Source organism: Megalops cyprinoides, chromosome 14 (genome assembly GCF_013368585.1).
Source record: "Megalops cyprinoides isolate fMegCyp1 chromosome 14, fMegCyp1.pri, whole genome shotgun sequence".
Taxonomy (NCBI): Eukaryota; Metazoa; Chordata; class Actinopteri; order Elopiformes; family Megalopidae; genus Megalops; species Megalops cyprinoides.
In genome coordinates this window covers 27,073,184-27,087,611 of record NC_050596.1, presented here as the reverse complement: position 1 = coordinate 27,087,611, position 14,428 = coordinate 27,073,184, and the positions used below count along the sequence as shown (strand labels likewise).

At 38.2% G+C, this 14,428-nt stretch overlaps 1 protein-coding gene across 1 annotated transcript in view; it reads left to right on the top strand.

Moving 5' to 3' along the window:
- Positions 1-14,428, top strand: part of LOC118788736 (nck-associated protein 5-like) — a 103,564-nt gene that overhangs the window by 65,057 nt on the left and 24,079 nt on the right. The window contains exons 9-10 of the mRNA XM_036544771.1: positions 10,629-10,733; positions 13,188-13,376. Coding sequence (XP_036400664.1) covers positions 10,629-10,733; positions 13,188-13,376 — 294 coding nt within the window. The remainder of the gene's footprint in view (positions 1-10,628; positions 10,734-13,187; positions 13,377-14,428) is intronic.

Sequence of the window (14,428 nt, the reverse complement as noted above, 5' to 3'; positions counted from 1 at the left end):
ATTGCTAACTTCATAATTGTCAGAGAGGTAAACACATTTTTGATGGCTTTGGATTTGTATATACTCAATATACACATTAGAACACATTCAGTGGCACCCTGTGTAAACATGCTGTTGTATAATTTTATTGCGCCCTAGACAAGGACAGGAATCAGTCACTCATGTTACACGTACGTAGATGTGTGTCCCCCCACTTTGATGTCACAGGCGTGTAAACAGATAGTACTGACTTCAGATCAGTTTCAGCTCTTTAAACAAAATGGTGTGGCTCAGGATTTGTGTTATGTTTGCTGATCCAAAATCAGCGCTATACACCACAATCAAACCGGAGCATACTGTATAATGCTTATATATGGGGAAACTGGGAGAAGATGCCCAGTTTGATATCATGCCATGCATGCCGTGCATGCCGTGCCGTGACATCAGTATCCTATGCCTGCTGGGAAATGGCACATAAAAAGGGGCACTTCTTCCGACACAACAGACTCACTTTGAAGACTTTGGCTGCCTTTTGTGGCTTGTTTTAAGGTAAAAATCAAAGCTAACAATGAATGCAGCTTGCCCCTTTTTTGGAATTGTACCCTATACGGCCCAATTAACTTCAGAACACCTTGATGTTTGCTCTCCTTAGTGTTATCATTATCTGTGATCATTTACGTTCCTCCAAAGTATTCCCTACAACTCTTTGAAGCACTCCTGGGGTTGTCGTGTGTCCCCTTCATTTAAAACCTGTGGTTTAGTGTATTCTCAGAATATCAGACTTATCTCATTCTTGTTGTTAACTTTTGAAATATCATTAGACATATATTTAAAAAGAACATCCAAGGGTAACGGAAAAAAATACAGCAGATTTGTGTCTGTATACTATTTTAGCTATACACCACTTCTCTTAAAAACCAGAAAGACTTTATTATCATATATCAAAATAAATCAATTATCTAGACAAGGAAAGTGCAGGATTAGCTTGCCACGGAAGTTCAATGCATGTTCTTTATATTGCATTGACATAAAATACATCAGTGTATTAATTATATTGAACACAGGATTTTACATGGGCTTGCGGTGTGGTTGTCCTGCAGTTGCTGCCATTATCAAATCATTGTGCAGAGTAGTTATTAACCAGGAAGGAAGCCGAGCGTTCATCTGCAGTTCTTTAGGGAGAAGTGGTGTGAAACACGTTTGACGCAGAGCTTCCAGAGCATTGAAAGAGTGAACTTTCTAGTGGATATGCTGAGCAGTTCCCACTATGCCTCTATATTGAAGTATACACCTGCTTATCCCAGATGTTAGATTTCACACAAAGTAACCTCTGCTGCAATTTCTGTCAGCCTTCATAAATTGCATCAGGCATATTTTCTTATATTTATTAGCATACTCCTTCTAATATTTGTTGTTTCCCCACAGAGCTCCCTAAAGTGCATATGTAATCAGGCCAACCCACAAAAAGCATCAACCCCAGGTTTTCTGCAATTTAGCTGTAGCTCATAAAATTCAGTGGTTGAGGCATTGTACAGCTAGTAGTTTTTACCTTTTTAATTTGGCACAACATCTGTCTTGAACCCTGTTCTTTGAAAAAGAAAAAGAAAAAAACAAGCCCAAATGCAATGGATGGGTAGGTGGCAGACGACGAGGGAAAGACCGAGAAAGGAAAGCACTGAATAGGTCATCGGAGGCAGGAGTGTAGCTATCTATGCAAAACAGACTTACACTCATGAGATTAGTGTTTAAGCTGCTCAGTACAATGGGTCATTGCAATTCATTTTCTTTACTTTTCAAATTATGGATTTTTTATTTATATATTTATTTTTTCACACCAAAGCTACAGTAAGTGGCTAATTCAGACTTAAGGGTTTTGGGATTCAGACTTAATTTATGCACCCACGTATCTCTTAAAATGGGTGGTACAAAGTTGCATAAATTGCTCTGGAAACCACACCTCCCTGTTTGGAGGCTGGTGACCACTGGATTTTCAGAGGTATTAGTTCTCACTGAATAATGGAGTCACAAGATACTGTCTTTAATTATGAAAGTTGAGCAGATTTTTTTTTTTTGAGAAAATAAAGCACTTATGGAACCAAGGTGAGGCTTTTTATTTCAAAAAGGAAAAACATAACAGCATACTCGCCTCAGATTTTACTAGATAAGTATAACCTAACACAATGACTGATCTGATGTTGACAACAACAATAAATGTTTTTATTTGCTTTGTTGGGCTTTTGCTACCTAGCTAGCTAGTTATAGCATTTTTAGATAAAACGAACTGTCTATGTTAATGGAAGGGTAAATACTAGACTACCCTCCTTTCCTGGCTATGTCATATAGGACCATTTAGTGATGATTTCAAAAGAGGAGTAAAAGTTAAAACCTTACAGAACATGGCGTAACTCATACAGCATAACAAGACAACCAATACACACGCAGGAAAGTATTTCTGTACTGCTGGACAATTAAGTACCTACACACAATATTGCCATCAGACCGCTGCTTTCGGGGACCAGATGTCATGGCTTACTCTGCCACTAATTGCAGATTTATTAATCTTAAAGATCTTCAAAGAAGAGAAGGCATAAATCATAAAGCACTGCTTTGTCCCCCTAAAATGCAGCCCAGCAACATCTAAATGAGGCATAGGGATTTGTCTATACTTTATCCTCTGCAAGCTGGGTTTCATTTGCTGGGTTTCCTCTGCCTTTTTGCGAAAAGAAGGGGGAGGATGTACTGTTTTGCGCTCTGGAACTCAAGCTAGCTAGTTTTGATAGCTAGCTGGTGGGAGACACTGTCTGACTGTTTTAACTGTGCGAGCTAATTCACAGTAATGTGCCCTATCTGGGTCTGGCTACCATTTAAATCATAGGGATATTCTTTTCAAATCATCATGCCACTCTCCCCTTTCAAATGACAAAATTAAAGTACAGCGTGTTATGATAAAATGTTATCTTTTGTATTTGCCAGCTTGATAGTTATTGTTTTGCATGTATTACCAGCAAGCAGGTTAGGGTAGTCAAATTAATTTTTCACTCAGAATAAGTTAATTATCAAACATTCATTAATAAATGGAATCTGAGCCTCTACTCAGACCTGAGAGAGAATATTATGTTATGTTCAAAAAGTAAACGTTTAGCATTTCATGGACAGACTAATTATGCAGGGTTATCAACTGGGGTGAATTGATTAAATTGTAGAGTTGTCATACAGAAGGGTGATTTTTTGTATTGCCACTGGACTATTTGCTTGTTGTTACACATTGTGGCACATTACTTTTTTTAACCTTTTTCTTCTCAGAAGCATTGCACAGAGAAAACAGACATGAGTGTCAAGTCAAAATATGTATACTTTGGTTAATGAGACACACTCTAATTTTTGGTCCACCCCAAATGTGCATCTCCCATGTAGGAGCTAAAGCAGACCATGTCTGAAAGAGAGGCTCGTGGTTCTCCTTGGAAGCACTTTAAGTTTAAGTGTGTGCACCTCATGTCTGAATCAGCTCCTAAATGAAAGGCATCATCATTAAACACAAACACTACAATGATTAGCCTGACATTTACCCATGTGCTTTTAAGTTGTTCAGCAATAATATAGGAATGTAGGACAGGAGGAATGGAATGTAGGAATGGCATATTCTTTATTATCATTGTAATAAAGAATATGCCATTGGAAAGGACTCCATCAATCATACATGTAACGTGGACCGTTTCCTCATGGAAATTCTCGCAGCCAATTGAACTGGACACAGGACTGATTGAATGTTGCAAAACCCATCCAGGCCCTCTGTGTGTGTGGTCCCAACCCACAGAAACACTTTCTCATCCCAGCAGATCAAGGAGCTGCTGATGCAGTTATGCATTTAAAAGCTTCTCATAATTAGAGGTAGTTTTAATGAAACGGTGATGACATCTCCCAGGAGACCTATGGAGCTGTAGATTTAAATTTGAAATCAATAGAAGCTATTCATTAGACAGAGTTTGCTCCATTGACTAGTGGAATATCACTGCTGTAATCAGAGCAGGAGATTATCAGGGCCACCTGGGAGAAAGGCACTCAAATTTTAATTACCCAACAAGAAACAAAACAAAGTTTTGCAACAAAATTAAACAAGAATATTAATATTGTAGGAGTGGGAAAATATTTATTGAGTAGAATCACTCTGCAACTAATGTTTTAAATTTTAGGATCTAATATGCCCAAGAGAATAACTTTAACAGATTCATAATGTCTGTCTGTAGGTTTGGAAGAGCTGAAATATTTTTGTGTGTTGCAAATGGATGACCCCAAGTCTCTCTCCTTGCTGTTGTCTTGCATGCCTTTAGACACCAATGCTGATGTTTTGATATTTGTCAATTGTGTTGTGGTATGATATTATTTTCTATTAAGTCTAAATTGTCTGTTGTTGGCCTTGAATGGAAGTTAAAATTGCCCAGAAGCAAGCCCTACCATTCCGTTGGAGAGAGAGCAGAGTAGATTTGCAGCCAGTTTCACTGAAGAAAATGGCAGAATGTACTTGTTATTGACAAGTGAAAGATTGATGTACTGTTTTGATCTACTGTGGACTGCAGCTGCCTCCACTAACACATGGGGAGATATATGTATGTATATACCCATTAAAAAAAAAAAACAATATTCCTAAAGCCGTTTAATCACCCAAAGCTGCAAATACAACAGAGGCATCAGAGTATTGCGGAATTTCTTTCTCATTTATGTTTTAGAGAACTCATAATCTGTTTTCACAGTTGATGATTTGGACAGTGTCTTTATGGAGGCTTCTTTATGATTGCTTTTTTTCTGTGGAGACTGAAAGAGGTTGTAAAACCAAACACCTGAAGAAAAGCACAAACAGGTGATGGTAGTGAAACAGTGTGGTTTAAGTACTGTATACTGTGTGATAAAATGTTGATTCAATCATTTCCTCAAATTACTGATTATTAACAAAGATTTGTAATAAAAACCCTTGTCATTCCATGTAATAAAGGCTGGACCTTTTTGTTGCTGCTCCACATCTTCTATGCGCAGGATTTAACAACTAGCAGATTGCCTGGATTAAGACATAATTTTGCCCCATTTCATAAGAGTCTTTGCTTACGGTCATTCAGGCGAAGCACCAGCTTTTTCTGCAAACATGAGAAACCCCCAGAAGTCAAGAATCTCATTTCCACTCTGCCTTCCAACACAATACATAGGGAGCTAAAGTCATTAAACTTAGTGTTGCCTCAAAAGCCATCTTGAATTACCGTGATAAAGAAACGTGATGCTGTCAACATTATGAGCTTGCTTGACTTGCTGTTGCGTGTAACGTGGCAAACCATTTTGCTTTCTTTTTGGTGGCTGAATTCACCCCAGGTGTTTTTCAGGGTGCCAAATAAGGAATGTGTCAAGCTGTTCCTCACAGTTTCTCGTGTTTGTGAAAAATGACAGGTACTTGGGGAATTGAGCTGTCAGTTAGTTGGAAAGTAGACTCAACATCTGAATCACCTCCAAGCCAGTAAAGGAGACAGATCATTTGTTTACTCGTGCCTTATGGACTTTGTATAATACTTTCTCAATTGAGATTTCCCCCCAGTGTAATATTCTGCTTCTGTCCCCTCCACCCATTGGTGATTCACAAACGGTTTTGTTCACATTCTCATTCTGTTTCACATCTTAATACATAGTCCTCAGGCAGTCTCTTTTCCATTCTGTTTTGAAAGCATTGTGATCCATCTTTTAAATTAATATTGTAAGAAAACAAGGAGAATGCTAACCAGATATTCCTCGGTAGGGTGCCTCGTTGGTGACAGTGTTCAGGGGGTTATGAAAACGGTGCACTCATCTGAACTCATCACTGCCCTTGTTTCAAATACATAATTGTCTGTATTTTAAAGTCAGATTTAATTGGTCCTATAAGACCTCCCCCTGCCCCCACCAGCTGATCTCCTACCTGCAAACGGAGGCCCACTGGCCACCACAGCTCCGTTCACTGTAACAATAGGAATAGTCCAGGGGGGATACCACACTACTCCATGATAAAATGAGGCTGGATCTCTGTTCATTGCAAAATGTTAAAGCAGAATTCTTGCTCGGAACAAGACAAACTACGAGTTGTTAATATATGTAAAGATTAATACACAAGCATTCTGGCATGTATGCTGTCACTGGGACTGCTCAATGAGCCATTAAGTCACATTAAGTCCTTAAATGGACCATCCTTTAAGTGGCGGAATATAGAAAAACAGAAGGTTTCACAAATTTAACCCGAATAGTTACTAGGCTGATATAACTTCTCATATTGAACCTTGTTTTTTTCTGATGAATTGTATTGTTTTCCTCAGCAGGGAATTAGATGAATTAAGTGAATTGCGAGGTTGGCTGGAAGGAGAGGGAGTTGTATTAAATGACCTGGATCTTCAGATCATGTAGAAGAAATCTAAATGTGGTATGCCTGATACATGGTTGGCATTCAGTGAGAAATATGTTTGCAGATTTGTATAATAAGTGGTATTGGGAAAGTCGGTAAATAAATATGTCCTCATTTATTTGATAAGTCAGAGCTAAACAAAAGTGCATTAAATGTATTATTGAGAAAGAAAAAAATCTTGTAAGAAAAAAAATGTATGAGGAAGATGGCCATATAATCATATTTTCTTGAAATGAGATAACAACAAATCAGATGGATAGCAACACACATACTGCACTTGATCAAGTTGCATTTCAGCTGCTAATTATCTTTTCGGCACCTGGTACAATCACAGCTACATTATCCTCTTCCTCATCGATTAGCAAAGCCATGGAAGAAATCGATTCGGCGTATGGTGTAATGCATAACATGCTTTGTGAGAATGACCCTATAGGTCCCCAACTTCCCAAATAGTCAATCTATCTGATCTGAAAAATATTGATGAATACCTCTGTCTCTGTTTCAGTGCTGGGGGCACCCCTTATCCTCCCACAAAGAAAGGTTAGAGTGTAATTATAGCCTTCACTTGACAGAAACCATCTACCTTTTATTAGAATTTACAGTACACAGCACAAAACCGGAGGGCTAAATTGTCTTAAAGATTTATTGTAGGTGCAGAATGGAACAGCTGAAGAGTGCTGCCAACAATAAGCACAAGACATATATTTTTATGGCAGAACAGTTGGCCACATCCTTATCATGTTTCAAATCATGACAGAAATGAGTTCTGAATTGTGCTTGCAAGTATGTACATTTTGCCACCATCAGTTATTAGTATTAGCATTCTGGTATGCATGAGCAATAGAATATCAATTAACCTTTGCTCAAGAATTTCACCCTGGTAAATTGAGTGTATTAATTATGAATCAAGCTGCAGATTCAACAACAACAAAAAAAATGACACAGTGAAGATTCATTTTTAAATATTTTAGGTAGCTTTACATAAGTCTTTTGAAATATGCATTTTGTATTTTTTGTAATGTATATGCATTCTTACATTATGTATGAAAATATATACAACAATTGAATGTTCCAGCGTCAGTAATCAGTACATTTTCAGATATAAGCAGGGTATTTGGATGTGTATTTAAATGTATGTGTAAGTGTATGTATAGCTTAAAATTTGGATTTTTATTTCCTCGTTCATTACTGTTTTATAAGACTAAATCGATGGCTTTGCTATTGTCACTGAGGATACCCACAGTGTTACTGATAGCGACAGTCACAGCCCTAACAAGCAACAGCCTCTCCCACCATCATTACAATGCAATAAGGCAGCCTTTGATAGCGGCAAGCTGTGTGATGAAATGGTCGTGACAGTGGTTGGAATGGATTTAATCAGGCAATTGATCCCTAGCCTCCAATTCTGTCAGAGCCAGCATTGATCAGCATTTTCTGCTAATATCCATGCCTTATTGAGGCCAGCTCCATTACGCCCCTCTGCTCCACCCTCAACGATTTCTCCTTCCCTGTTACATAGACTCAAGGTGGATGACTGGGCATGTTTGAAAAAGAGCAGTGAAAGGGGCATGCAAGTTACCCACAGTCGTTCAGAATTATGAATAGTGATTATAACCATTATTGTTAGATGTAATAGTAGAAGTAGTACTCAGACTGTTGCATTCTTTCGGTTATTCTGTGTGTTCTAAGTGTTCACTTAATCTGTACTAGATCATTGCAACCAAAGCACCTGCTGTGGTTTCTTTTCTCAGGCACCAAATCCCCAACTCTCTCTCTCTCCAGAATCCCAGGTCTAAAGCCTTCCGCTCCCTCCAACAGCATCATTACATCTAATCTATCAGCACATGGTGGTGCAGAAACATGCTTTCTGTTTCTAACTGCCCAGTCCACCGAAAGAGAAGGTGGGGAATGCAATTAGAGATGCATCCACAACTTTTCGGAGAAGTTTATACCGCATGCCACATAATCCGTTTAGTAAATATAAACACGCAGCAATCTGAAACTGTATACAGTTTACAACTCTGACAGAGGATCTGCATTTCATAAAGCAGGGTAGAATTTCAACAAGCAGATCTCATGATTCCTGTTAATGATGAAATCATTGAACATGAGCACATCTCAATAGGGTTGTCTTTTAAAATTGTCCTGGTTGCATGCAGTGAGTTTTAAATTTCAGAATAGAGGACTGTATCATTGTGTGTGTGTGTGTGTGTGTATGTCTGTCTGTATGTGTCTGTCTGTGTTAGAGAGAGAGAGAGAGAGAGAGAGAGAGAGAGAGAAACAAGCTAACTTCATGCCATTATCATGTAGCTTTCTCTCTTGTAAAGCTAAGGAACTTTTTGTAACGAGACTACACCTGTCAAAATTAACATCATACATTCTTACTTTGAACATAATCATCTTAAAGGGTGAAATATGTTTTTGTACAAAACGTTTTTGTTGTGGTGTATGGATGCCATCCTCCATATCCTTATCTCTATTTCACCACATTACTGCACTGTCCCCTATGATGTAGTGTAGCACTGCACTTGTCTCATGAACCAGCTTGTGTGTGAAATACTCCATCTTAATACATAATGCAGGCAGTGCTCTCAACATATAAGCCTGTGTGGATGTTTTCAACAGCTGTTACTCTTTTGGAGTAGTGGTTGGGGGTACTTGTGGTCTGAACCTGAGGCACATAGATTCAGGTCCATGATGGGAGGGTGCTGTGTTACTCTCACTTTTAATAGTACTGTATTAGGGACATGAATGAATATCCATTTTGTGGTCTTTAATTGAAAGAGAATGTGAAATGTGTGAAACCATGACAGCAACTTCAGTGACGGTACAGAGGTTTTGCTTATCACAATTTTATCCCTCAAAGGGTTTTGGAAGTCTCCAGAAAGGAAAATAACATAATAACTCTTCCATTATCTGTATAAGCTGGCCAAATCTCTTAGCTTGCCTTTACTTTACCAGAGTAATCCAGTGCCCTTGACTCTAATAGGTGCACTCACAGTAACTGGATGGGTAATGGTGCAGTACTCTATAAATATCCTTGCCAAATGTGCTGATAAATTTGCCCAGGTCTGCAAAAAGCTTCTTAACTAGGTCTAATGAGTTGACTTATAGGAAATAAGTATTTGGACAGAGACCAAAGGAAGTGGGTTATAGGTCTTCATTATCTACAAAATGCATCAATATACAGTACATATGTGCTACCAGCCTGTTTACAAGGACTGTGCTTTTGTGCATTATACTGTAAGCACATTTTAAATGCACTTGTGTAGTTGTGCATATAACAAAGTAGTCATCACCATATCAGATGTCCTTGTATTTAGCTGATGTTGAAAAACAAATGAAGGGAAAAAATATACTTGGGCTTTTATTGTTTTCAAGTTCTTTCAAAGTAAATTAGATATTGAAGTAGGAGGGGAAGAAAACTATTCCCTGAAACAACACTGATAATACCCTTGGTAGCAGATGGTGTCATAAATCTGGAGTTTTATTCTTCTTTTTCTGTAGTTAAGGAGATCTGAAAGCAAACAGAAACAGTGGTAATAAGCTTACAGTTTAAACTGTCGGAAAAAAAACTTTTGGTTTAGCATCCTTCCCAAGTGAACCCAAAGTAAAGAACGAACTGGATCATCAAATAATGGCCAATTATTAAATAAATAAATTTTGAAAAATCATCACACTCCCCAGGTCCCGCATGCAATTATTTTCCATTCACATTAATTATTCCTAACAGATGACATTAATGTCTTTGAGGTATTGCAGTAGACCAAAGCCCTGCATGGGATCAATGCTAGTTTTTTTTTTCTATGGCAGTCCTGTCAGAAAGAGCTATTAGAGAACCTCAAGGTTCACAATAGGGAAAATCTGAAGAATGATTATGACCTCCTCTTACCAGTCAGAGAAATGTTTTTCGTTTACTGAATGCTTAGTCTGTCTCAAGGTTATGTGACTGTTGGTAAGATGATTTCTGTGAAATGATTTTGTAATGTTTGTGACTCATTTGTATGGATAAAACACTGAATTATTTTGTATACTGTTCCGCCTTGCATGTCTGAGTGCACTCAGAATGGGTGGTCAAAGCAGGGTCTTCCATTGTTCTGTTGCAAGTAGTGCAGTCAGGACAGATTGTTGGCATGCTAGTCTTTAGGATAACTTGTTAGCATTTTTAGGTGGTCTTCAGGGTGCATCATCACTGACACAGTTTGGTCTTACAACAGTCTGCATTCATTTTCTCTTTCAGAAACTTCAGTCTCGTATCAAGGGCCTCTCAGCTGGTGACCTTATTTTGGAGCCAGAAAGGAGTAAAAACGTCCTGTTGTCCCGAAACACTGACTCACCACCACAGGTAAAATAAATAAGTCAAACTGTTGTTGTCTTGATTGCTCTGTAGTCTAACAAATTTTGGTCCAGAATCATCTCTGAACAATAAAACTTTTTGTTAACATGATGTATTTTCTCAGTGGATGCCCTCACTTAAATTCCCCTTTAGTTAAATAATTAACATTAATAATTTGCATTTTAAAAATACCTTTAATTCACATATAATGATAGTATTTTACAATTGAGTATGCACTGAAGCAATTCCAAGTCTAGATCAATGGTATAGCAACAGTGGTCCACCTACAACTTTAACTTGTAACTTTTAACTTAATTTTACATGACCAGGCTTTCTGTGTACAGTCCTAAAATCAGTGTGCTGAATTAAAATGCCAACCTAGTCCTACTGTTAGTATAAATTCAATTCAATTCAATTCATGGTCAGTTTATGGAATTCAGTCTCATTTTGGTGAGAGAGGAATACAACTTCTTAGAACATGGCTTTCAGTGTTGATTATAGCTCAACAAAGTAGAGGACAGTGTAGATGAATGTATAAGAAAATGTTTAAAGCCAGCAAACATTGGCTTTAAGTTTATTTTAGAATGGGATTATATTTGTTCTGTGTTTCATGTCTCTGTAAAAGTATGTTATCAAGGCATACATAATGCAGCACAAAGCAAATCAGTTATGCATCTTATTGTATGAAATGTTCTCACTCTTTAGAAGGCTGTCTTGTCTCTAAGTAAGCATTTTCATCTACAATTTTCAATTAACCACCAAATTAAACAATACAGATTGTATTTCCAACATAATTGTTCCCTCAAGCTTTCTGGAAAACATCTCATAGTGTGAAAATTGAGACATGGAGCTCCATAGTCCCATTGCCCTACTACACCTGAATGCACATAAATCATTTGAAATGATAAAACTTCATCCAGCTCACTTCTTTCATTCACACTGCATCTACAAATAGAAACTGTAATGCATAGAGCTTTAAACGGAATTCAGACACTGTATGGAAACAGTAAATACTGAACCCTATAAAACTGTAGTCAACCCAGTATCAGGTATTAGCTTTGGGCTAGCCACAGTTGCATTCCCCTAGCATCAGTTCTGGAGAAAAATGATAATTGTTAGGCTTCAAGAGGCTAGCGTAGGGTATCAATAAACCACAAGAGCGAGGAAACTCAGCCATCTACCACTGACACTAAGATGGATGGTGCTCCATCAGAGAGATTCTAATAGAAAGGATTTGAGTACATAGGGGACCACAATTAGACTGCTATGAAAGAGTTTCTCCCTCGGCGGACTTCTGCTCAGCTTCTAAATTCATTTAACTTGTCTGGCCTATAGTATCCCATCTATCATAGATGCTCTGAGAAACTTGGCAGTGCTGTTCGAACTCCAAACAGTGTAAATTCAGTCCTACTGTGTTCAGACAAAGACCTGCGTTTCAAAAAGCAATATCTAATGGTTATATTTTACTGTGTTACACAAACGTGATCAATAAGTTTAGTGCTGGACTGAAGCCAAGGGAGCAAATCAAGTTTTCTCATAGCAAGTCATGTCATATGTTGTGGTCCATGATGTGCTTAATCGGAGACTAGTGTGCTTGTATGAATGCAGTAGTATAATGCAATTAGGTATAATGAAACTTGGTATAAAGAGCTTGGTATTATTGTCAATGTTTTATTCTCATTATGATTAATAGTTCGTTAAACATTTTTATAACACATCAAGTCAGTGACCCTCCCAAGATACAGACATACTGATACATACTCGATACATCCACCCAGATATTTTGCTTTGGTTTATTTTCTCATAGAACATCCCTTGCTGCCTTTTTAAGATAAAATATGAGCCCTGCTGCTGCATAGGATTAGAGCCCAGACATTATCTTGCCTTGTGCTGTCACTATCAGCTATGCAGATGGAATCCTGCCTTGTCCGGCTCAGGGAGGAGTCATTGTGTAGAGATGTGTGAGAATGTTAACTGCATCCGCTTCACACCAACTGTGTAGCTGTATGGTACTCCAGCAGGGTGAGGCATTGGTGTGTGTATAAAAAGAGCACAAACACGCGGTGTAATTGATCTTTGTTAGCTACCTTTCTGCTAAAAACTGCATTCATTAACACCATTAAATCATTCCGCCTGTGTTTAAATGATGATGCTGGGGGAAGTTTTTGCCATGAGAAATGGAAGTGAACTACTGTTCATCAGTAACCTTAGTGGTGCTGAAGTATTTTAATTGAGAGTACCTTTTGTTGATATGCCTTTGATTTTATGTGACATACAAAAAGAGCAGCAACCTGTCCATATAATTCACTCTCACATTCTAGGTGAATTCAGGAACACGGTTTATCGGTGTTGTTATTCCCTTATGGAAATGCTTATGGACCATACTGTAGCCTCATGTTCCATTTGTACCGAGCGTTGCCTGAATTCCCACTGTAAATTTTCTGTTGTTGCCGGCTTTTCCAGGACGTCCAGCTGAACGGGAAGGCCAGTCTTCCTGTGGGAAAGTTTCCGAGCCAGCTGAGCCTGACGGTGCCGGCGGGGGCCTATCCCAGAAGTAGCTGCAGCAGCAGCGAGCTCTCCCTGTCTAGCGCTTGCAGCGAGTACTCCAGCGGCTCTTACACCTGGAATGAGGGGAGGTCCAGCAACAAGCTGGTAACGCATCTCTCTCTTCCTCACTCTATCTATCACCTCTTTCATTTCCTTTTCACATTTCTTTTCCACTCCTTTCTTGATTTTCCTAATAATAATAAAAAAAAAACTTGTTATAATGCACCTTGGGGGAAAAAAAGGAGGGAAAATGAGGCAAATAAGATGCAGGGAATGTGCATGGCTAGATGTATCAAGCTTTTATGTGTATGTGGTGTATGCTTGGTGTAGCCAACATATAGCTTTCTGTGGGGTTAAATTTAGTATATGTTAAATTAAATGTGAAGTGGTAACTTCCATTAACAGTCTGTGAAAATCAGTGCAGGGAGACAACAGAGGGCTGAGAAGAGTTCTGTCTAGTTCATGTAGCTGGCCACTCTCTTTGACAGAAAACAGATTTAATGAAGTAGTCTTTGTGTTAAGAATAACACAGACACACATGGCTAAGGGAAGAAAGGGATTAAACTGCAGAATTGAATACTCAATTTCCATGTTTCCGGAGGCAGTTTGGGTGTTGTGCTGTTAAGGCATCAGTGTTTTGCAGTATATTATTCTAAGCAATATGTAGAACGTGCAAAATGTATTGCATCTATCAGCTTGCCAGAGAGATTCTTTAATGATTGCTACACACGCTTGTCCTGGGAAGCCTTATACACTGTAATGAAATCTCTTCTGTGAAAACCAACCTTGATGTGGAATAGAACAAAAGATTCTTAAAGTGTCTGCAGATGGATTTTATTATGTGAGAGCATTGTGCTGTCATCATGAAAACCAGGAGAATAACTAATGCTTGGGCAACAATAATAACAAGGTCTTCAGTATACCAAATTCAGTAATATCAAGTTTTTCATAACACATCTCTCCATTTGAGATGTTTTTCTTTTGTCTGAAGATTCATCTCCTGGATTCTGAGTTATTCTGTTCAAAATCAACATCAGCTTCCTGATATACACCACGATAGGTGTTGAGTACAAATGCTGTATGTGAGATATAATAAAATAAAATACTGATAAAAATTAATCCATGTTTGTAGGGATTGGAAAACAAAATATTTTTTA